The 22,519-nt window shown below is 39.2% G+C and overlaps 1 protein-coding gene across 1 annotated transcript in view; it reads right to left on the bottom strand.

Moving 5' to 3' along the window:
- LOC135464192 (mucin-like protein) overlaps positions 1 to 22,519 on the bottom strand; it is a gene marked incomplete at its 5' end in the record, with an annotated part of 36,480 nt that overhangs the window by 9,594 nt on the left and 4,367 nt on the right. Inside the window, 19 exons of the mRNA XM_064741700.1 lie at positions 1,728 to 1,850; positions 2,861 to 2,983; positions 3,439 to 3,564; positions 4,133 to 4,381; positions 5,352 to 5,468; positions 6,965 to 7,090; positions 7,684 to 7,809; positions 8,031 to 8,150; positions 8,459 to 8,704; positions 10,209 to 10,325; positions 13,895 to 14,014; positions 14,754 to 14,885; positions 15,744 to 15,863; positions 17,142 to 17,306; positions 18,500 to 18,684; positions 19,901 to 20,114; positions 20,916 to 21,161; positions 21,544 to 21,747; positions 22,092 to 22,226. Of these exons, the coding sequence (XP_064597770.1) occupies positions 1,728 to 1,850; positions 2,861 to 2,983; positions 3,439 to 3,564; positions 4,133 to 4,381; positions 5,352 to 5,468; positions 6,965 to 7,090; positions 7,684 to 7,809; positions 8,031 to 8,150; positions 8,459 to 8,704; positions 10,209 to 10,325; positions 13,895 to 14,014; positions 14,754 to 14,885; positions 15,744 to 15,863; positions 17,142 to 17,306; positions 18,500 to 18,684; positions 19,901 to 20,114; positions 20,916 to 21,161; positions 21,544 to 21,747; positions 22,092 to 22,226 (2,994 nt within the window). The remainder of the gene's footprint in view (positions 1 to 1,727; positions 1,851 to 2,860; positions 2,984 to 3,438; positions 3,565 to 4,132; positions 4,382 to 5,351; positions 5,469 to 6,964; positions 7,091 to 7,683; positions 7,810 to 8,030; positions 8,151 to 8,458; positions 8,705 to 10,208; positions 10,326 to 13,894; positions 14,015 to 14,753; positions 14,886 to 15,743; positions 15,864 to 17,141; positions 17,307 to 18,499; positions 18,685 to 19,900; positions 20,115 to 20,915; positions 21,162 to 21,543; positions 21,748 to 22,091; positions 22,227 to 22,519) is intronic.

The following is a 22,519-nucleotide window of genomic DNA, read 5'->3' as shown; positions in this document are numbered from 1 at the left end:
ACATCAGAACCGTCATTTTAAATCTGTTCTGAAGATACACTGTTAACGATATGTAACAGCAACACCACAAATAGGGGCATAATCTAAGAGATTATTTTGTCGTCGCAGGCTATTTTAAACAGGAAATCATGCAGTTTTCAACCAGGAAGGAAGAAACAGAATTATTCCCAGACATAAAAGCACAGCAAGACGTGGATTCGAAACAGCGATGGCACTGGTCAAGAGTTTGCCAATCGAAGCACGCCAGCCCTTATGCGAATATTCTAACATCAGTTTAGTTTTGCAAGAGAAATCTTTATCTTCTTACATTCTTATTTACGAGCTGAGTGAGTTATCGTTATGCATAGGGAAGAAGGTTAAGATTCTCACAGTAGAGCTCACGTCTGCGTTATTCATTGTTCTTTAGATGTACGTACAGACTTAGAATTGCGCTACTCCTGTCTACATTATTCATTGTTCATTAGATGTGAATACAGACTTAGAATTGCGCCGCTCATGTGTACATTATTCATTACACGTCGGCCTACAAATAGACTTACAATTGTGGGGTTCACGTCTACATTGTTCATTACACCTTGGCCTACAAACAGGCTTACAACTGTGCCGTTCACGTCTACCTTTATTCGTTACACGTGGGCCTACAAACATACTTATAATTGCGCCGTTCACGTCTACATTATTCACTGTTCATTAGATGTATATGCATACTTAGAACTGCGCCACTCCTGTATACATTATTCGTTGTTCATTAGATGGAAATACAGACTTAGAATTGGGCGGCTCATGTGGGCCTACAAACAGACTTATAATTGCGCCGTTCACGTCTACATTATTCATTGTTCATTAGATGTATATGCATACTTAGAACTGCGCCACTCCTGTATACATTATTCGTTGTTCATTAGATGGAAATACAGACTTAGAATTGGGCGGCTCATGTGGGCCTACAAACAGACTTATAATTGCGCCGTTCACGTCTACATTATTCATTGTTCATTAGATGTATATGCATACTTAGAACTGCGCCACCCCTGTATACATTATTCGTTGTTCATTAGATGTAAATACAGACTTAGAATTGGGCGGCTCATGTGGGCCTACAAACAGACTTACAATTGTGCCGTTCACGTCTACATTATTCATTACACGTGGGCCTACAAACAGACTTACAACTGCGCAGTTCACGTCTACATTATTCATTACACGTGGACCTACAAACAGACTCAAAATTGCGCCGCTCACGTCTACATTATTCATTACATGAGCAAATGGACTTACATTTGCGCTGCTCACGTCTGAATTATTTAATACCCGCGCGTACAGACTTACAATAGCGCCGCTCACGTGTGCCTTATTCATTGTTCATTAGATGTAAATGCAGACTTAGAACTGCGCCGCGCATGTCCACATTATTCATTACACGTCGGCCTATAATCAAGCTTGCAATTGTGGGGTTCGCGTCTAAATTATTCATTACACGTGGGCCTACAAACAGACTTACAACTGCACTGTTCACGTCTACATTATTCATTACACGTGGGCCTACAAACAGACTTAAAATTGCGCCGTTCACGTCTACATTATTCATTACATGAACATACAGACTTACATTTGCGCCGCTAACGTCTACATTATTTAATACACGCGCGTACAGACTTACAATTGCGTCACTCGCGTCTACATTATTCATTACATATAATATAGCGATTTTCAACAACACCACTTACGTCTACAGGAGAATTTATCCGGTTCAAGCACGTGCTCCTTGGGACAAAAACAGCCTCCGCTGCTTCTGTCACATGCATAGGAGCAGTCTAGTTTAGCGTCACCACAAAGCGAGTAGTTGGATCCTAGGGAGAAAAAGAGACGATGTTACAAGATAGCAGCAAAGTTCGTCAACTTACACATTCCAAGTGAGGTGCACTCTGTGGATTAAGAAAATGAAATCGTCGCCCGCTCTACAGCTACTTCATAAAATACAACAATGCAGAGAATATAAACGAAAGCAGTGACGACATGGCGATAGTTGGCGCATGCTCACAAGTAAAAACTCGGCGTCCTCCCAGTTGATTTCAGTCAGGGTTTTATTGCTACTGTCCATGTGAATGTTTGCATAGTAGCAGCTTAACTTCCTCCATGGGTGTAAAAATTGATTGATGTTAGCTGCAATTTATTAGAGGTTAAATGTCTAGAATTAATCAAAATGCTGTTTAGACATCACAAAATTATGATTGTCCTTTACCGTCCTGAATTTTGGGAGTGAGGGTGGTGGGTGGGTGGGTGGGTGGGTGGGGGGGGGGGGGGGTAGCACTTTTGCTAACACATTGTCCATCCCACCACTATATCTATATAAAGACCAGTTTAAAACTAAAGGTAACAACGACAACCATTTCTATACAACCACATGATGTCGCGTGTTCACACAGCTTGCAATACGCCAGACACTCACTACCCTGACCCTGTGCTAATCAACAGCTCAGAAAATAGTTCATAGCAAAACATTCAAAATATTTATTTATTTCATTGGTGTTTTACGCTGTACTCAAAAATATTTCACTCATACGACGGCGGTCAGCATTATGGTGGGAGGAAACCGGGCAAACCCACGACCATCCGCAGGTTGCTGTCAGACCGACATTTAAAATAAGAATCATTCCTATTTGTGTTTGGTGACAAAGTCATTGTTCTGAAGTCGTAGATATATGCAAAGAGTCTGAAGTTTTTGGTAAAAGAGAATAAAGATGGCTCTATATCATCAACTTTGTAGTTATTTATTTATTTATTTATTTATTTGGTTGGAGTTTGACTCCATGAATGCCTTCGTTTAACTGCCTAGTGGTGACATGGCAGAATGGGTTACCTTTAACACACTTCAGCTTGTCCTCGGCCAAGAAGAAGTTTAGGGGGCATGTACACGTGTAGCTACCGTCTGTGTTTATACAGTTGGACTCGCAAAAGTGGCCCTCTGCACATTCGTCGATGTCTGGCGAAACAAGACCGGGTACATTATCATTTTTAAAAAAAAATTCTAACTATTCCTGAACGTTATACATATATTCAAGGTAAGGCGGAAAACGGTGGACATTTACGTCAATACATGTTCTGCCTTACTGACTGGGGAGTACGGCTATACACTAATCAAATAAATTACTGGTAAGAACCATATTCTTTAATCTTTTCCCTTTTCAGAAGTATGTTCTGACAGATACTTTCGACTGAATTTGGGGAAGCAATCTTATCCATTATGTAAGAGGTAAGATCCTTGTAGACTCGAATGGAAACGAATCAATTTGACTGTAATCGTCTTGGATTACAATGATTGTAATCCAGAAACATTATGCCGTTATCTTTAAAAATATGTTCAAAGCGTCATTGCCTTTCACACTCCCACATGATCAAGGATTAAAAGAAAACACTGGTATCGTAGGATATAGTTACCGTCACAAACTCGATCGTTGCCTGCAGGACTCCTGTACCCTGGGTAACATCGGCATGTGTAACTTTCGTCGTTGTCTTCACAAATCTGGGCACATTCATGAGTTCCCTCGCTACATTCATTAATATCTACAAGTCATCATAAGACAATATATCAGCTTTAATGATAAGGAAACTACACATTTGTCCTGATAGATGAATGATGGAGTCGAATTTTATATATACGGTATATTTGTTACACATAAAATTGATTCATAGCTGTGAAACAGTAGGATTTTCTCATTGAATACATGTAGCAACATTGCTTCAAACTTGGATATATTACATCAGTTATTACACGATTGGCAATAACTGATTGACATCTTACCTCATAAAATCCATACAAAAATGGTCGGTGTACCGTATAAATGGAATACTGTACTACGAAGTTTGAATATTATATGATGATTTCTTTATCGAGAGGTAATTAAAGAAAGAGAAGACAAAACAGTTAAATATAAACGTCAAGTCCGACATTCCTATACCATTCGTAGTCCGTAAAGTGCGTTCCAAGTCGATAATCGCAAGATCCATTTCCACAACAACGTTTAACACTTTAAGTCTTATCCTCCACAAAAACTACCTTGTACAATATCCTTCATATATCTTTGCGCACTTATCTAACCAATCCATATGACAATATATTTCCCTAACTTACTAGCACATGTTTCGTTCGTTAGCATCTTCTTGCCGGGCGGGCAGTCACATCTGTGGGAACCCAACAGCTCAACACACAGTTTCTCTTGATCACATTTAGATTTGTCATCACATTCCTTGACATCTTTTTCACAGTGTGTCCCCTCCCACCCAGAACTGCATACACACCCCTCAGTGTTGTTACATTTTCCATGGGGCGCACAGTTACATTCCAGACTGCAGCCTTCACCGTAGTGGTAATCGTCGCATGCTGTTCACAAACAATGTTTATTACGAATATTTTGCTGGACCAAGATACACAACATTTCATAAATTCAAATTTTGTTTTCCACTTGTTTTTATATGGCCAAGTATATTTTTACGAAAAATCAATTTTTGAAGTTCTGTGGAAATTGGTACTGATTCTTTCCTCAGGGGACACAAAAATAAATATACAGAGTGCTTTGTGATGGACATATATGAATAAAAACTTTCACCCAAAGATGGCGACAAAGAAGTAATCTTCATTCAGCACACCTGTGATCTTATATATTAATTTATTATTCCACAACGCATTCAGACATACACAAGTACATGTAGTGTTAAACCGAAGCCCATAGCTTCATTGTCACTCAGTATTTCGGTGTTTTACTGCACACGCATAAGGATTAACAAACCACCTGCATACACACGTACATACAATGGGAACAAGTTTGGTGTTGCAGAACACCGGGAAAAATTAGAGCCATTCATCTATTTATTTGATCAGGGTTTGTTTGATCTGACAGGGCAGTGATCAGGTTTTAGCCTGAAGAAAATGGGTTGCATGCATGGAGTCAGCTACCACCTAACTGACGTGGGAAAGGCGCAAGCAAAAAGCTGCAAAACAAGGTAGTTAGGTAGTGCCAACTTCACCAGATGAAGAGTCGACGCATCTAGCTCTTGAGAGTCAGAGTCAACACGTTTATGTGATCTGTTTGAAGCCATTTCACCTACATGAGCCCTGATCAGTCATTTCCACAATTTGTTATTACAATGAGAGAAGGACAAAAATTTTAACCGTTTATCACTTTCCATTGTTTACATATTCATATTTTGACCCCCCCCCCCCCCCAAATTTAAAAGCATACATTAGAAATATATCTATATATATAGGAAGACAATGTCGACAGGGGACAGTGAAGCCCGTCTGTGAACAGAAAGATTGTGTTACAAACAAAAGTTTTGTATTTCAGACTTACCTTCGCACGTCTTTTGGTCATTGGAGAGTTGATAGCCATTACCACAGGCACATGTGTAACCACCGTCCGTGTTTGTACACTTATCATTGCAAAGATTATGGTCACATTCGTCGATATCTGTAGACAAATGTACAGATATCTTCAAGAACTCTAGTTTAAATTCTGCTTAACGTGCTTGGACATGAATTTGTACGAATGTGGCTGAGTATATAACATGTTCTTCATTCCCAAGAGACCCCAGTTTAATTTCTGCTTAACGTGTTTGGACATGAATCTGCAGGAATGTGGCTGAGTATATAACCTTTTCTTCATCCTCAAGAGACCCCAGTTTAAATTCTGCTTAACGTGCTTGGACTTGAATCTGTAGGAATGTGGCTGAGTATATAACATGTTCTTCATCCTCAAGAGACCCCAGTTTAATTTCTGCTTAACGTGTTTGGACATGAATCTGCAGGAATGTGGCTGAGTATATAACCTTTTCTTCATCCTCAAGAGACCCCAGTTTAAATTCTGCTTAACGTGCTTGGACATGAATCTGCAGGAATGTGGCTGAGTATATAACATGTTCTTCATCCCAAGAGACCCCAGTTTAATTTCTGCTTAACGTGTTTGGACATGAATCTGCAGGAATGTGGCTGAGTATATAACCTTTTCTTCATCCTCAAGAGACCCCAGTTTAAATTCTGCTTAACGTGCTTGGACTTGAATCTGCAGGAATGTGGCTGAGTATATAACATGTTCTTCATCCTCAAGAGACCCCAGTTTAAATTCTGCTTAACGTGTTTGGACATGAATCTGCAGGAATGTGGCTGAGTATATAACCTTTTCTTCATCCTCAAGAGACCCCAGTTTAAATTCTGCTTAACGTGCTTGGACTTGAATCTGTAGGAATGTGGCTGAGTATATAACATGTTCTTCATCCTCAAGAGACCCCAGTTTAAATTCTGCTTAACGTGTTTGGATATGAATCTGCAGGAATGTGGCTGAGTACATAACCTTTTCTTCATCCTCAAGAGACCCCAGTTTAAATTCTGCTTAACGTGTTTGGACATGAATCTGCAGGAATGTGGCTGAGTATATAACCTTTTCTTCATCCTCAAGAGACCCCAGTTTAAATTCTGCTTAACGTGCTTGGACTTGAATCTGTAGGAATGTGGCTGAGTATATAACATGTTCTTCATCCTCAAGAGACCCCAGTTTAAATTGTGCTTAAGGTGCTTGGACATGAATCTGCAGGAATGTGGCAGAACATAACTATTGAATGAAAGTCTACTTCTCATCTGTTCAGGCAAGACCTTATCAGGTATATGGCAAAACACAGCCTCCAGGAGGCAAAATGTTACCTGTTTGGCCTGTTTGGCCATGAAATTGTCAGGAAAGTGGACTGAACAAGAAAAAAATATAATATGATATATCACAGTTTGATATGAAAACAAATATATATTTTTACTGACAATTATAGAAAGCCAAGGTGCTATGATTGGATTCACCGATTTTCACAATTTGACAACCACAATAAATTAAAATAAAGATATATAAATGAGGGCAGAATGGTGAGAAGTTTTTTTAATATAGACTTATCCTTTACTTTTCTTTTATCAACAAAGATATACCTTGGCAGAAGGTCGCGTTCAACAGTTCGTAGCCCGGACTGCATAAACATTGGGCTTGGGACGTAGTTTCATTTACGATGCAAATCTGGTTACAGGTCTTTCCACTGCTCTCACAGAGCTTATCCACTGAAAAAGTAACAAACATATCATATGATATGTCTCTTAAAACAACCAACCTGCCTGGAACTTCCAGAAAGTCTGTGTGTTCGATAGCAAGGCGACTGGCTGATATATGATGTGCCTAGCAATCAAATCTTAAAAGAAACTTAAAATAATGGTATCGCCCGTTGTATGAAAATAGGCTGTTACAAATACAACTGTTATTAAAATATTTAAATGCAATCTGTTCATAGCCAATACTGTAAAACATATATGTTTGTTATAAAACATATAAGATGTGTGCTAACGGAAGTCTCGAAGTTGTTAAGAATGAAAGCTCTTATAGCTAACGCTGCTGCTGGGAATAACGTTCACTGGCGTTTTATAACTGATATCTATGAACAGCGTTTCTTGACACTGGCATTTTATAAATGATATTTGTGAACAGCATTTCTTGACACTGGCATTTTATAACTGATATCTGTGAACAGCGTTTCTTGACACTGGCAATAGTGTTTACATTATGGCAACAAGCATAGTGTTTACGTGTAACTGTGGGGTAGCAATACCTGCAGCAAACGGTCACTGTTTACTTGATTATAACAAAAAGCTTAACATACCATCGACACAGGACTTCCGGTCATCTGCCAGCTCATGGCCAATATAACACTCACAGTTGTAACTCCCTTTTGTGTTAACACACTTGTGGTCACAGTCTGGAACCAGCTCGGTGCATTCATCAATATCTGCACAAACAGGTAGAGGGGAGACCACAGTCGAAATGTTCATATATGATTTATACTCGCATTTTTCGGATTACGCATACCATGTTTTTCTAGTATTATTTCATAATGCTATGATGAAGAAATGTTTATATAATTTCTCCATTAATTATGACTTTTTTAACGTCGACATCTCAGAGATGACAAGGAGTTGAACATACAGCATGGTAACCATGGTTACGTACCTTCACAAGTCGTGCCGTTTCCCGTGTAGCCGGCAGGGCACTTACACAAAAAGTGGCCAGCTACATTCACACAGTCATACACACAGGTATGCAGCAGGTCACTGGCACACTCATCAATGTCTGAAAAATTTGGTTTTACAAGATACCGATCACAGAGACAAATGTTCTCCTAAATGAAATCTTGTTTACTGAACAGTTTCACGAATTTCTTCATGGTATTGTTGTTAGGGGCATGGACTTGATAAAGAACTGTACGTTTATCAAAGATCTTAATTTCTTTGTAAAAATATTGAAAATACGTTTCCTATAAAGCTGTAATAATTACCCATTGGATTTAATTCATACAAAATCATTTAATACAGTACAGTATGTTTATGCGAGATGTAGATTGGTCTTATTAGATCTTATTGGTCTAGATCTTAGCCTACCTTTACAGTCTCCTGCCACAGGCTTGTAACCGTCCAAGCAGACACACTCATAGCTCCCAGGCAAGTTGACACACTCCTCTAACAGCTTACACTGTTTATCGTCACACTCGTTCACATCTTCGTCACAGTCAGCGCCCTGCCAGCCCGGTTTGCACACACACCCTTTGAGGTTGTCGCACCTCTCAGCATTCTCGGTGCAGTTGCACTCACTGGCACAATTATCGCCCCAGTGCAAACCGTCACACTCTGTATAAAAATATTACAATACACTTCAATACACTTACATGTACCCGAGCACAACGGTAACCATTTCATTGCAAAAAAAAGTATTAAAAACAAAATGCTTAGTAGAGCACTGACTCAGTATCCCCCTAAAATCCGGAATAGAGCTTTTATACCCTTTAAAAGTTATACCCGGTGATACCCGTCACGCTAGCCCGTTATACCCGTCGTACTAACCAGTGATACTTTCCATACTAGCCAGTGATACCCGCCATACATGCCAGAGCTACCAGTCATACCAGCCAGTGATACTCGCCATACTAGCCAGTTATACCTTCCATACCAGCCAGTGATACCCGCCATACCAGCCAGCGATACCCGCCATATTAGTCAGTGATACCTTCCACACTAGGCAGTGCTTCACGCCATACAAGCCAATGATACCCTGTCATACTAGTTAGTGATACCCGCCATACTAGCTGGTGATACCCGCCATATCAGTCAGTGATACCTTCCATACTAGCCAGTGACACTCGCCATACTAGCTAGTGATACCCGCCATATCAGTCAGTGATACCTTCCATACTAGCCAGTGATACCCGCCAATATAGTCAGTGATACCTTCCATACTAGCCAGTGATACCCGCCATACTAGCTAGTGATACCCGTCATAACAGCCAGTGATACCTTTCATAGTAGCCAGTGAAGGCCGTCATATTGTTCAGTGCTACCCGCCATATCAGTCAGTGACACCCGTCATACTAGCCAGTGTTACCCGCCATATCAGTCAGTGACACCTTCCATACTAGCCAGTGATACCCGCCATACTAGCCGGTGATACCCGCCATATCAGTCAATGATACCTTCCATACTAACCAGTGATACCCGCCATTTTAGTCAGTGATACCTTCCATACTAGCCAGTGACACCCGCCATACTAGCCAGTGATACCCGTCATGCCAGCCAGTGATACCCGCCATACTAGCCAGTGAAGGCCGCCATGTTATTCGGTAATACCCGTCATAGTAGCCAAGTAGCCAGGGATACCCGCCATACTAACGAGTGTTACTAGCTAGTGTTACCCACCACATCAGTCAGTGACACCTTCCCTACTAGTCAATGATACCCGCCATACTAACCGGTGAACATTTACATGAAAACAAAATAAGCTTCTGCAGAATACCCAGCATATTGCCACCACATAATAAACACGAACAAATGACTTCTCCAAAAACGTTATTTATCCAAAGTCCCCATTCTACTGCTGTCAAAACAAAGGCAATATTTTTACTCGTTTAATGAAATGGGATTTTTCAATGCCTTTACATTGACTGTTTAAGACGTTTACTTTGATTGTTTGAGGTGTTTACTTTGACTGTTTAAGACGTTTACTTTGATGGTCTGAGGCGTTTACTTTGATAGTTCGAGGCTCATACTTTGATTCTTCGAGGCGTTTACTTTGATAGTTTGAGACGTTTACTTTGATTGATCGAGACGTTTACTGTGATTGTTCGATGCGTTTACTAACTTTCGCAGGTAAATTTGTCAGAGAGAAGCTTATATCCTGAGCGACAGCGACAGCTAAATCCTCCATCGCTGTTAGAGCATTCTTGACTACAGCTCACCAAGGCACATTCATCAACGTCTGAAAATAAAGAAACAATGTAATCCGATAAAACATGCCATTCCAGCCAAAAAATCACACATAATAATGTAGGTTTCGCAAAGTTTAGCACCTGTACATAGCACAGACCTAGCCATAGCAGGATTGCAATTATGTTAGACATGACAGAACTTCAATAACAAGCTGCCTGTTAACGTACGGCGTAAATGTTATCAAAAGCCCCCAAGGAATAAACCTATAATTGGCATAAATGGTAAGGGAAACAAATAAATAAATCTAATCATCAGCAAATATTAGTCTTTAACAAACAATCTTTGTAGTTTTGTAATGTTTGAATAACCGCCAGCATATATTGGTTTTTAACAATCCCGGTAGTTTTGTAGTAAGGTTCTAACAGACAGCATACAATGGTCTTTAACAAATAATCCCTGTAGTTTTGTAGTGATGGTCTAACCGCCAACATACACTGGTCTTTAACAAACAATCCCTGTAGTTTTGTAGTAAAGTTCTAACAGCCAACATAAACTGGTATTTAACAAATAATCCCTGTAGTTTTGTAGTGATGGTCTAACCGCCAGCATACACTGGTCTTTAACAAATAATCCCTGTAGTTTTGTAGTGATGGTCTAACCGCCAACATACACTGGTCTTTAACAAACAATCCCTGTAGTTCTGTAGTAAAGTTCTAACAGCCAACATACACTGGTCTTTAACAAATAATCCCTGTAGTTCTGTAGTAAAGTTTTAACAGCCAACATACACTGGTATTTAACAAATAATCTTTGTAGTTTTGTAGTGATGGTCTAACCGCCAACATACACTGGTTTTTAACAAATAAACCCTGTAGTTTTGTAGTGAGGATCTAACCGCCAACATACACTGGTCTTTAACAAACAATCCCTGTAGTTTTGTAGTGATGATCTAACCGCCAACATACACTGGTCTTTAACAAACAATCCCTGTAGTTTTGTAGTAAAGTTCTAACAGCCAACATAAACTGGTATTTAACAAATAATCCCTGTAGTTTTGTAGTGATGGTCTAACCGCCAGCATACACTGGTCTTTAACAAATAATCCCTGTAGTTTTGTAGTGAGGGTCTAACCGCCAACATACACTGGTATTTAACAGATAATCCCTGTAGTTTTGTAGTGATGGTCTGATCGCCAACATACACTGGTCTTTAACAAACAATCCCTGTAGTTCTGTAGTAAAGTTTTAACAGCCAACATACACTGGTTTTTAACAAATAATCCCTGTAATTTTGTAGTGATGGTCTAACCGCCAGCATACACTGGTTTTTAACAAATAATCCCTGTAGTTTTGTAGTGAGGGTCTAACCGCCAACATACACTGGTATTTAACAAATAATCCCTGTAGTTTTGTAGTGAGGATCTAACCGCCAACATACACTGGTCTTTAACAAATAATCCCTGTATTTCTGTAGTAAGGTTCCAACAGCCAACATACACTGATTTTTAACAAATAATCCCTGTAGTTTTGTAGTGATGGTCTAACCGCCAGCATACACTGGTTTTTAACAAACAATCCCTGTATTTCTGTAGTAAGGTTCTAACCGCCAGAATATATTGATTTTTAACAAATAATCCCTGTAGTTTTGTAGTGATGGTCTAACCGCCAACATACACTGGTATTTAACAAACAATCCCTGTATTTCTGTAGTAAAGTTCTAACAGCCAACATACACTGGTCTTTAACAAATAATCCCTGTAGTTTTGTAGTGATGGTCTAACCGCCAACATACACTGGTATTTAACAAACAATCCCTGTAGTTCTGTAGTAAAGTTCTAACAGCCAACACACACTGGCCTTTAACAAATAATCCCTGTAGTTTTGTAGTGATGTTCTAACCGCCAACATACACTGGTCTTTAACAAATAATCCATGTAGTTTTGTAGTGAGGATCTAACCGCCAGCATACCTTGGTCGTTAACAAATAATCCCTGTAGTTTTGTAGTGATGGTCTAACCGCCAGAATATATTGGTTTTTAACAAACAATCCCTGTAGATTTATAGTAAGGTTCTAACCGCCAGAATATATTGATTTTTAACAAACAATCCCTGTAGTTTTAGAGTGTTTGCCTAACCGACAGCATACATTAGTTTTTAACAAACAATCCCTGCAGTTTTGTAGTAATGGTCTAGCCGCCAGAATATACTGGCTTTTAACAAGTGATCCCTGTATTTTTGTAGTAATGGTCTAACTCCCACCATGTAATCAATATTAACAAACAATCCCTATAGTTTTGTAGTAGGAGCTAACCGCCAACATATTTAGCTTTTTAACAAACAATCCCTATAGTTTTGTAGTAATGGTCTAATCGCCAGAATATGCTGGTTTTTAACAAACAATCCCTATAGTTTTGTAATTAGGATCTAACCGTCACAGTGCAATAGTTTGTAACAATCACTGTATTTTTGTAGTAACGCCTTGTCCGTCAGAATATACAATCCCTGTAGTTTTGTAGTAATGGTCTAACCTTCGGCATATATTTGTTTTTAACAAACAATCCCTATAAATTTGTAGTAAGGGTCTAATCGCCAGAATATACTGGTTTTTAACAAACAATCCCTGTAGTTTGTAGTAATGTCTATCCGTCAGCATATATTGGTTTATAACAAACAATCCTTGTAGTTTCGTAGTGAGGGTCTAACCGACAGCATACACTGGTTTTTAACAAACAATCCCTGTACTTTTGTAGTGTTTGCCTAACTGCCAGCATATATTGGCTTTTAACAAACAATCCCTATAGTTTGATTCTAATGGCCACAATATATTGGTTTTTAACAAACAATCCCTGTAGATTTGTAGTGAGGGTCTAACCGCCAGCATACACTGGTTTTTAACTAACAACCCCTGTAGTTTTTTTAGTAATCGTCTAACCGCGAGAATATACTGGTTTTTTAACAAACAATCCCTGTAGTTTTGTAGTAATGGTCTATCCGTCAGCATATATTAGTTTAGAACAAACAATCCCTTTAGTTTTGTAGTGATGGTCTAACCGCCAGCAAAAATTGGTTTTCAACAAACAATCCCGAAGTTTTGTAGTAATGGTCTAACTGTCAGCATATGTTTGTTTTTAACAAACAATCTCTGTAGTTTTGTAGCAAGGGTCTAACCGCCAACGCCAACAGTTTTTGCGTAAACATCAGCATATAGGACCTAGTGATGGCGTAAGCTAGTGTTTGCGTAGACGTCAGCATGTAGGGGCTTTTACCCACACAATCCCTGTGCTTTTGTAGTAATGGTCTAACCTTCGGCATATATGGGATAATGATTTTGTACCCTAGGGTTTGAGTAGACGTCAGCATATTGGGGCTTTTACCCACACAATGCCTATGGTTTTGCCGTGCTTGTCTAACACAGACATCAGCTTATACGGGTTTTTAACCACACTTCAGCGTTTAGCTTGTGTGAGACACACAATATCTGTAGCAATTTGGTGATCGCCTCATCGTGTATAGATACGATCTACGCCAAACAATCAACGTTGTTTTGTTTAGATACCTGGCAGACTTACCCGTACACTTTTTGCCCATTTCAAGGACATATTCCGACGGGCAAACGTACCTGTACAGTTTATGTTGTTTTCCAGAACAAAACCAGACTGGCAGAAACATTCCGAGGCAGAGTTTACTTTGCGACATCCGTACTGACATTCTAGGTTCGAACCAGCACATGGATTATTATCTAGAAATCAAAAATCAAAATCAAAATAGTCATTATCTAGGCAATTAGCTATCAAAAATGTCATTATCTAGGCAACTAGCTACATTCACATTTTGTTGCACACCGTGTCGTTCTGTGAGCAAACTGATAACATATTACTCATGAGTTGTTAGAGAGCAATGACCCGTTCAGCTTGACCGGTCCTGATGGCTGAGTTGGTAAAGCGTCGGCTTCGGGGCCAGGGGCAATCCTGGGTCGGGTCACACTTAACACCTTAAAAGTGGAGGCTGTCGCTTACTCGTTTGGCGTTCAGCATAAAGGGGATAGTGCAACGACGGGTTGACCCGTATCAGTATAATGGCTCGGTGGGGAGGCTTCGGTAAGTCGTCTCAATGAAGCAGCACTAGATACAAAAAACGGCGGATATCCGTCCTGCATCAAGAAGGCACATTACATGCACTCTAAGGACTCCTTCGTCGTCATATGACTGAAAAATTACTAAGTACAAAGTTAAACCCTATGCATTCACTCACTCACTCTTCACAATTCAGCTTGGGCCCGAGTCGAAGTGGAAAAAAAGAACACCATTATTCGTTGACTTTGATTTGAATTTTAATGCTGATTGAAGATTTGCCATGAAGGTCTAACACTACTCTAAGTATTAAATAAAGAATCAGAAGACCAAGTTTTCGGGCGATTAAGTCACAGTCTGGCGGTAAAGCCTAAGACAGCTTCAGCGTCGTGAATGGTCATTACTTACTCGGATCCTGCGTACAGTTTCTCCCGCCATCTGATGATAAATAGCCAGTTTCACATGAACAGTTGTAGCTACCCTGTGTATTGGTACACTTGTGATTACAGTCATGCGATCTATCCTTACATTCGTCGATATCTGAAACAAAAATAGACCTAGTACAGTTTGTAAATGCAACTGTGCGGTTCTTGTCAGTCGAAACAGTCTTTCAAAACTTACTGCATATACCGTCTTTTTTCTCGTTCTGCTCACCCAGAATATCTCCATAGTACCCATCATCTATGAGAGCTCTATTTTCTGCTGTGCCACTTGTTGATTTTGATATTTTGTTCTTCGAAAATGACGATATGGGCTAGACCTTAACTTACTTGGACAACACAACACTGTGTTTCGGCTTTGCATCAATGCACTGCGGTATAGTCCTCGTCAATCGTGGTCTAACTTTAGCACAGCTAACACATAAAGGTATAACGGTATAACTAACTGATAACTGCGGTGTAGTCCTCGTCAATCGTGGTCTAACCTTAGCACAGCTAACACATAAGGGTATAACGGTATAACTAACTGATAACTGACTACGGGCTTATAATCTTGGAGATTTCCGTTTAAGATTAACTTACGGACTTATAATATTGGAGGTTTCCCTCAGAGATTAACTTACAGACTGATAATTCTGGAGATTTACATAAGAGATTAGCTTACGGACTGATAATCCTGGAGGTTTCCGTTAACTCACGGACAAACTTGAAATGTGTCCTGAAATGATGACTTACCGAGACTGAGAATGGTCTGGTTCAGCAATGCATACCCACACACAGTGTGTACTGTGTTTCAGTGTAATATATCTTGACGACATAAAATAGAGTAAAACCAGAGGAAGGCTGAAGCGTGATACATGTAGATGGCAAATAACCACCTGGCTTCTTGTCATTTTATTTCAGTTATTTTTTTTATGAACTGCTCTGGATAGAACTATCTACCACCTTCCTCACGTACCTACACAGTCAGTCTGTTTGGTTAAAGTATAGCCGTCCATACAGGCACAATAGAAACTTCCTTCGGTGTTGAAACACATTTGGGTACAGACGGATTGAGTGCTGTTACATTCGTCTATATCTGTGAACATAATTACAAACCATGTCAAATGAGATTCTATAACACCTGGACGTCTGTTTTATTTTAAATCTACCAATAATAACTTGAAAAAGAATGTCATTATCGATCTTTGCGTCGAAACACACATACCAGCCGTCCAACGAAATGGACGATGCGGGCCAATAATCACAAGGGAAATTCCCAAAACGACGTTTAACACAAATCAATAAAAGAACTCAGAAATTATATAAAACACAAACTAGGATGGAATCATGCAAAGACAACATGCAAAGTCAACACCTTTTAATGATGTTAGAAAGACGCAAGGAATGATCTAGGCGAATGAATGAAATCCGTATTTCCATCGTGTACAATAACTTGCAACGTTGACAGCAATCGTCACATAACTACCTTAATCTCTTGATCAGTTTTGGTAGTTAAAAACCAACCTTGGAAGAAGCCCTGAATCTAGCCGGTGAAGGGTCATTAAGCAGACTGCCGTTAGCAGGTTGTGAAAAAAATTAATCAGTCGTTTGACAAAAGTAAAACTCTCTAAAGCTTGGCTGGCTTAAAATAGCCGGCTATTTGGCAACACTGCAACACCTTGATTGGTAGAATCCATGATGATCATTGTTAAATTGGATTCAAAATATAATAAATTAAATTACTATATATAAATAACAAGAATACATGATAATTTCTTCTTTATTTTCGTTTTTGACAAAGTTTGCAAGGGTCATAACGCTCATAACAGTAAAAGAAACAGTTGAAGGGAAACAACAACGGGTGAGTTTGTAGGTTTAAAAAAACCTTCATTTCCTGATAGAAGCTGATTTATTCCAATTGTTTCCTTATCAACAAAAAAACTTTCAATAATGGGATTGAGTTAACCGTCTAACGTTAGCCTTTAGAGCATTTGTGAAACGGGCCCAGATTCATTCCATAATTAAGACGTTTCTTAATTGAAACTGTACATGTAAGGCATCACCTTCGTAATACATTGTATGCGTCTTGCTTTCTGTTTATCTGCTCCTTTCCGACTATCAAAGTAAAAACTAGGGTGTAATATGTCTTATTTCCCAAAGATCTAGTCCTAGTCTCTGAAGTCTACATGTACTAATAACACTTGTGAGAAGAAATCAGAGGGTAGTAACTTTTTGCGTACAGCCTCACCATCACCTGACAAGAGATGAAAATTTGAAAAATATGATAACCAGTCAAACTGGGCAGTCGCGCTGTATTTTAACTCAATTGCAAGGGTGTATGTAAAATGATGAAGAGCAGAGAGGCCTTTGTTACCGAAACATTTTGTCTGACGTTTCTCGAACCCATCTGGACAGTCACTACAGTTGAAGGCCGTGTCGTTCATGGCGAGCTGCTGGTCTGGGGATAGGTCTGTACACGTAGTTCCTTTGGGGCAGGGTTCGTCTGCACACCCGTTGTAGTCTTGGTTGCAGTTATCACCTGAACAAAGAGCACTTAATATCAACCTGGAGAACACCATGACGGTCATACCAAATACTATAACCGTTGTGAGTTCAAGTCTCGCTCACGCTAGCTTGCTCTCCGGTCTCACGTGGAAAGGTTTGTCAACAGCCTGCGAGTGGCCGTGGCTTTTCTCTCCCCGGTTTTCTCTAACCATAATGCCGGACGCCGCCATCATATAAGTGAAATATTCTTGACTATGGGCCAAAACATCACTCAAATAATGAATAAATATAATAATAAAAACTTTTAACACGACATTATTTGAAGGCTGTCTGACATTCGTATCTTCTCACAGGCCAAAATCCCAGTTTTTACCCAATAAACCATTACATGTAGAAACATATGTGATATCAGTGACCGGTTACATGAAGTGCACAGTATTTACCTACTAAACAAATACATGTAGAAACACACGTGATATCAGTGACCGTACATGTACCATAACAACAAACGTTGTAGAAACATGAAATGCTCGTAGCTGAACGGCTACTTAACACTAAGTACATTTCATGAAGCTGACGTCAGTATAATTATTACTTTGCCTAACGAATACGGTGGGAGAAGACGCAATGGACATATGACCGTTATCTTGCTAGTAGAAGCCCGTAAAGCAGCCTAAATATTTCCATGGTATGGCAAGCGAAGTAAAAGTTTAAATCTTGCAAAAATCAAACGGTCGCGGCTGTCCACATTTTGTTGCTCTAGATTTTAGATTGCAGGAGTGGTTCCACAGTCTACATCACCACTACAAAGTGGATCCAGACATAATGATAAATCTCCAAATAAACAAGATCAGTCCCCTGGAACATGTTAATCTTCTGGGCTCAGGATTATATATATCATGTTAACAGAAAATTTTATAAAATAAAAAACATGTTAACAATTTATTCGATACAATTTCACAAATTAAAGAGTTACTACTCAGCCATACAAAATGACACCACTGATTAGTAAAAAATGGCCGCACTTTGGCACTACGGAGTTTTTAGTTAGTGGATTTGCACAAAGTATAGCCCAACATATGTATTTTGTGATCTGCAATCTGTTCTGTGTGAACGTCGCACGAAAGGCAGTCAAAGAAAAGCTGGATTAATCAAATAGTCAAATTATAATCAAGTATACAATATACTCAATATAGCTCTATGGATCAACTGGAAATGTTGTCGTACCAATCCATCCGGAATTACAGGAGCATGGTACAACGGTGAATGCTGTCCCGTTACTGGAAGTGGCATCCAAGCTGGCGTCCGTCTGGTTAAAATCACATTCCCCACGACCACTACAGCCGCTACAGAGCAAGACCTGAACCTGCTGCACTGGAGCGTCGGCGCCTTTTGGATCCACGGCGGATATGCTGTGGAATAACGTGGATGTACGTTTTCATATTCACTACGGAGATTAAGTGACACTAACTGAAAGACATACAGAATCGATTTTGATTGTCTGATTTGAGAGATAGGCAAGTCCACGCTCTGTCCGCCTTAATCTGAAGTTTAGGTATGGCAGATTTATTCAAGCGTGGTAGGCTGCTGGGTTTAACCCAGGAAGCCTTATCTCCACTGTCTGCCGATCAGCGTCGATCCTGTATCCCTTTAAAGGGACTATACTGGAGATTTATTTCGGCAAAAAAATCGCCTGTGAATGTGTTGACGTTCAAAATTGGTACGGTACAATAGGTTACACATGAGCAATTCACGCAAATGGATCCAAGATTTGCCTCCGAGATGAAGATTTAAGGAACACTGATTGGGTAATACTGTCACAATTTTAGGTTGTTGATGTACTATAAATTTCTCCACTGTTAGATTGCACCTAATTAAAATATATCAGAACTTTGTTTGTTTTGGATAGACCAGAAAACTTTCATGCCATTGTTACATCCCACCCACTGGAGGTAAACAAGGTAACAAAATGCTATGATTTCACTTCCAGCAACCACATCTGAAAAAAATTGTGGTCATGCTAGGTTGATTATTTGATATGTTGTAGAGAAAATTGCAAGCTGCATGTGGTGGTATGGCATTGCTCCACGCGAAAGTTAGAGAAAATATATTTTTTAGATTGAAGCTGCCAAATTTATTACATAAATAGTAAGGATAATCAATGCGCTCTTGTAACCTAAATTTTCAAAAATATAAGGGTCGCACTATATTACTTTCGAGTCATTTTAAGAGTATAAATAGTACAGTAACGAGTCTGATTTTCACTGAAATGCAATAATTTGAGCCATTTCTGGTAAATTCAGAAAGTTTGATTTAATTATCGAATGCGAACTTTTGCAAAAACAATTTCCGGCATAGCCTTTTTTAACATAACAACAAGCGGAACTGTAAGAGTAACACTTCCAGATCATATGACGGACCCTGCAGACGCAGCAGCATTGCAAAATCCCACAAATCCAATCTCTGTGTCCAACATTTATCCAATGCTTACTCGCCCAACTTATGATGCACATAACTGGGTCAGCGTAGCCTGAAATCTACAAGCAATTGATCATAAAGAACGTAAAATAATCCATGCTGCATTTCAAAAACTTATTTTCTAAAATGTGTCAGTCTTTTCTTTCTTACCTAATAACGACAGGATCAAGAGATTCCGGAGTCCATGACAGATAGGCATTGTTTCCGGTTTGATTGAGAACAGTCTGGCCTGTGATGTTGTTGATCATGTAGATAACAACAGTTTCGTTGTCATCATCAGTGGCTGAAATCTGTATTAACGTTGTTTGGTTTACTATGGCTTTGACCACGGTCTGATCTACGGTGACATTCGGCAAACTGTTGCCTGCGGCAAGCAATGAATTGGTAATTAATCTCCTGTAGTTGGAACGGACAATTCTGGACAAAGAACTGCGGCTACAGACTGGAATAAATTCATTTGTTAGCGTCTACTGGTTATAGTAATACAGTTTTACGAAGTGTATTGGTTAACTCTAGTGTACAAAATACTACACTTCACGATACACATTATGATGTTTTCATGTAGACACTTTATAACTGAGTCGATACCATTGCTCGGTAGCCCGACGTAGCCACTGGATTTCAGAAGACTATGTCAGGCTACTGAAATTGATGATTGCATACTGAAAACTATTAAGAAGCCGTACAAAATCACGTTATGTGCTCAGTGTTGTGTAAATCAAAGGTTACATTGCAGACGGATAGCCGTTTAAAGACATTTATGAAGCATTGCAGACTTTTAAGGCACATTCAAATCAAAGATATTCCGCACGTCATGCCTTGTTATGTGCTACAGACTACGCCGTCGTACAAGTGAGATATTATTAATTACGGGCGTAAAACACCAATCAAATAAATAAATAAAATAAATCAAAGTACAACAAATCCATTTTGAGAATTTATGGTTTCTTTGTTCTATGTTGTCATATGCTTCACTGAATATGTAGAGCCCATTGTCAAAAAGTTTCATAAGTTATTTTGCAAAACCAAATTGTTTTATTTAAATAGCCTTTGAGTTTGAGAAACACTCCATGCTCAAAAACTACCATCTTATAAAGCAACTTATTGGATTTAGGATGTTTGGTGAAAGCGGGCCCAGGTTAGTGTTGAGACACTTAAAACTCACCGAATGCTTCATCGTCCTCGGCTGTTTCGTTCGCTGTATTCAGCGTGTCTTGAGCCACGTCTTCTCGATTCGTAGACAGGTAGTCAAACATACATTCTTTATTATCTCCACAGAACTCTTTGGCTTTGTCCACTTTGTCTTGGGGATAGTCGTCTAGGAACTTGGGGGTAAATTCCTCGTGGCGATGATTGCTAGCATTATCACCAGCTCGATATGTGAACACCGAGTTAATGTCGCTCACTAACCCTGTATAATATAAACAACGTATGCGTCACTGACAAACACTCGTTACCACAAACAGTCATAAATGTACAAAGGTAAATAATTATATTGTTGGTATTCTCAAATCCGACACTAAAACAGCTGCTTTTGGCTTAGATGTCCAGAACAAAGAACATGAATAACTCCAGTGATGTCAAAGAATGACATTAGACCGTGATTATACACGTCACATTGTGATGTCACAATGACGTCAGTAGGTAACTCATATTTTAGACACGTTTAACTGTACGCAGCCATAATATCATCCATGAGGGCACATATAAAACACCCTTACAAGCGATATGGGTAGAGTACACGTCTCGGTGCACTAATCAATATCACATGACTCAGTATTTTTTGTTCTTACAATGCTGTCCAAAGTCGTTGAAAATGGCTTTTTCTGTTGAATTAATATGGATTGTAGTGCCGTTAGGAAGCATGAAATCATCGGATTTGTCATCGTTGAAGACACCCAGCAGCCCTTTTGTAGAAACAGAAGACGCCATGTCCTCTGGAATAGTTACTGATATCTCCAAGGATTCCACTCCCAGTGACACGTTCAGACCAATTCCTACGATAATAGGAAAAACATGCCTTAAGTTTACCACATTTATAGTCCCCGGTTTCCTCTAGTCTGCAATAATGTAACACTGCAGTGTAAGGTATTAGAATATTAAAGAAACAACATGTAGTAACAGACCAAACATGAATAAAGTTGACCAGATATACACTAATTAAGCGAGCTCTCACGTTTATAGTAATGTAACAATGAGACACATTGTGTTAGATCTAATATGATTAAAATACAAGACCGAGATTTCCACGAATACACCAGATATACAGATCCTTACGTTTACAATAATGTAACACTGCGACATCGACGCATTAGAATATGGAACGCAAAACCGAGCTTACCCGAAGTTAAAGTCACGCCTAAAGTGTTGTTTTCCGGACGTGTGCAGGCCAGGTTGTCGTCATTAATGTTAAATGATTCAAAACGGTTTTGAAACCTTTCAGTGTAGTCAACTGAGTTACAGAACACGTTTAAATCTGCAAATACAAAGCAACAATATTCATGATTCGGCGTGTCTTTTGTGGTGGTGTGAAAGTCGACTTTTAACCATCAGATATTCTCCAATGACGTGATCTCGAGTTTAAAACTCTTTTTCTTGATCACCAGACGGCTGCATGACAGCAAAAAAGGGAAGGTAGGGACAGTGTTGTAAATGATAAGAAAACTAAAGATGCTAAAACTTTAATACATAAATTTAAAAAAAAAACAGGAAAAAATAGCCTATAGTGCTGTATAACCCTATAGCCTTATAGTCTATGTCTTTGTAGAA

This window comes from Liolophura sinensis, chromosome 1 (genome assembly GCF_032854445.1).
Source record: "Liolophura sinensis isolate JHLJ2023 chromosome 1, CUHK_Ljap_v2, whole genome shotgun sequence".
NCBI lineage: Eukaryota > Metazoa > Mollusca > Polyplacophora > Chitonida > Chitonidae > Liolophura > Liolophura sinensis.
The sequence above is the reverse complement of the archived record's forward strand: the minus strand, read 5'-3'. Positions and strand labels throughout refer to the sequence as shown.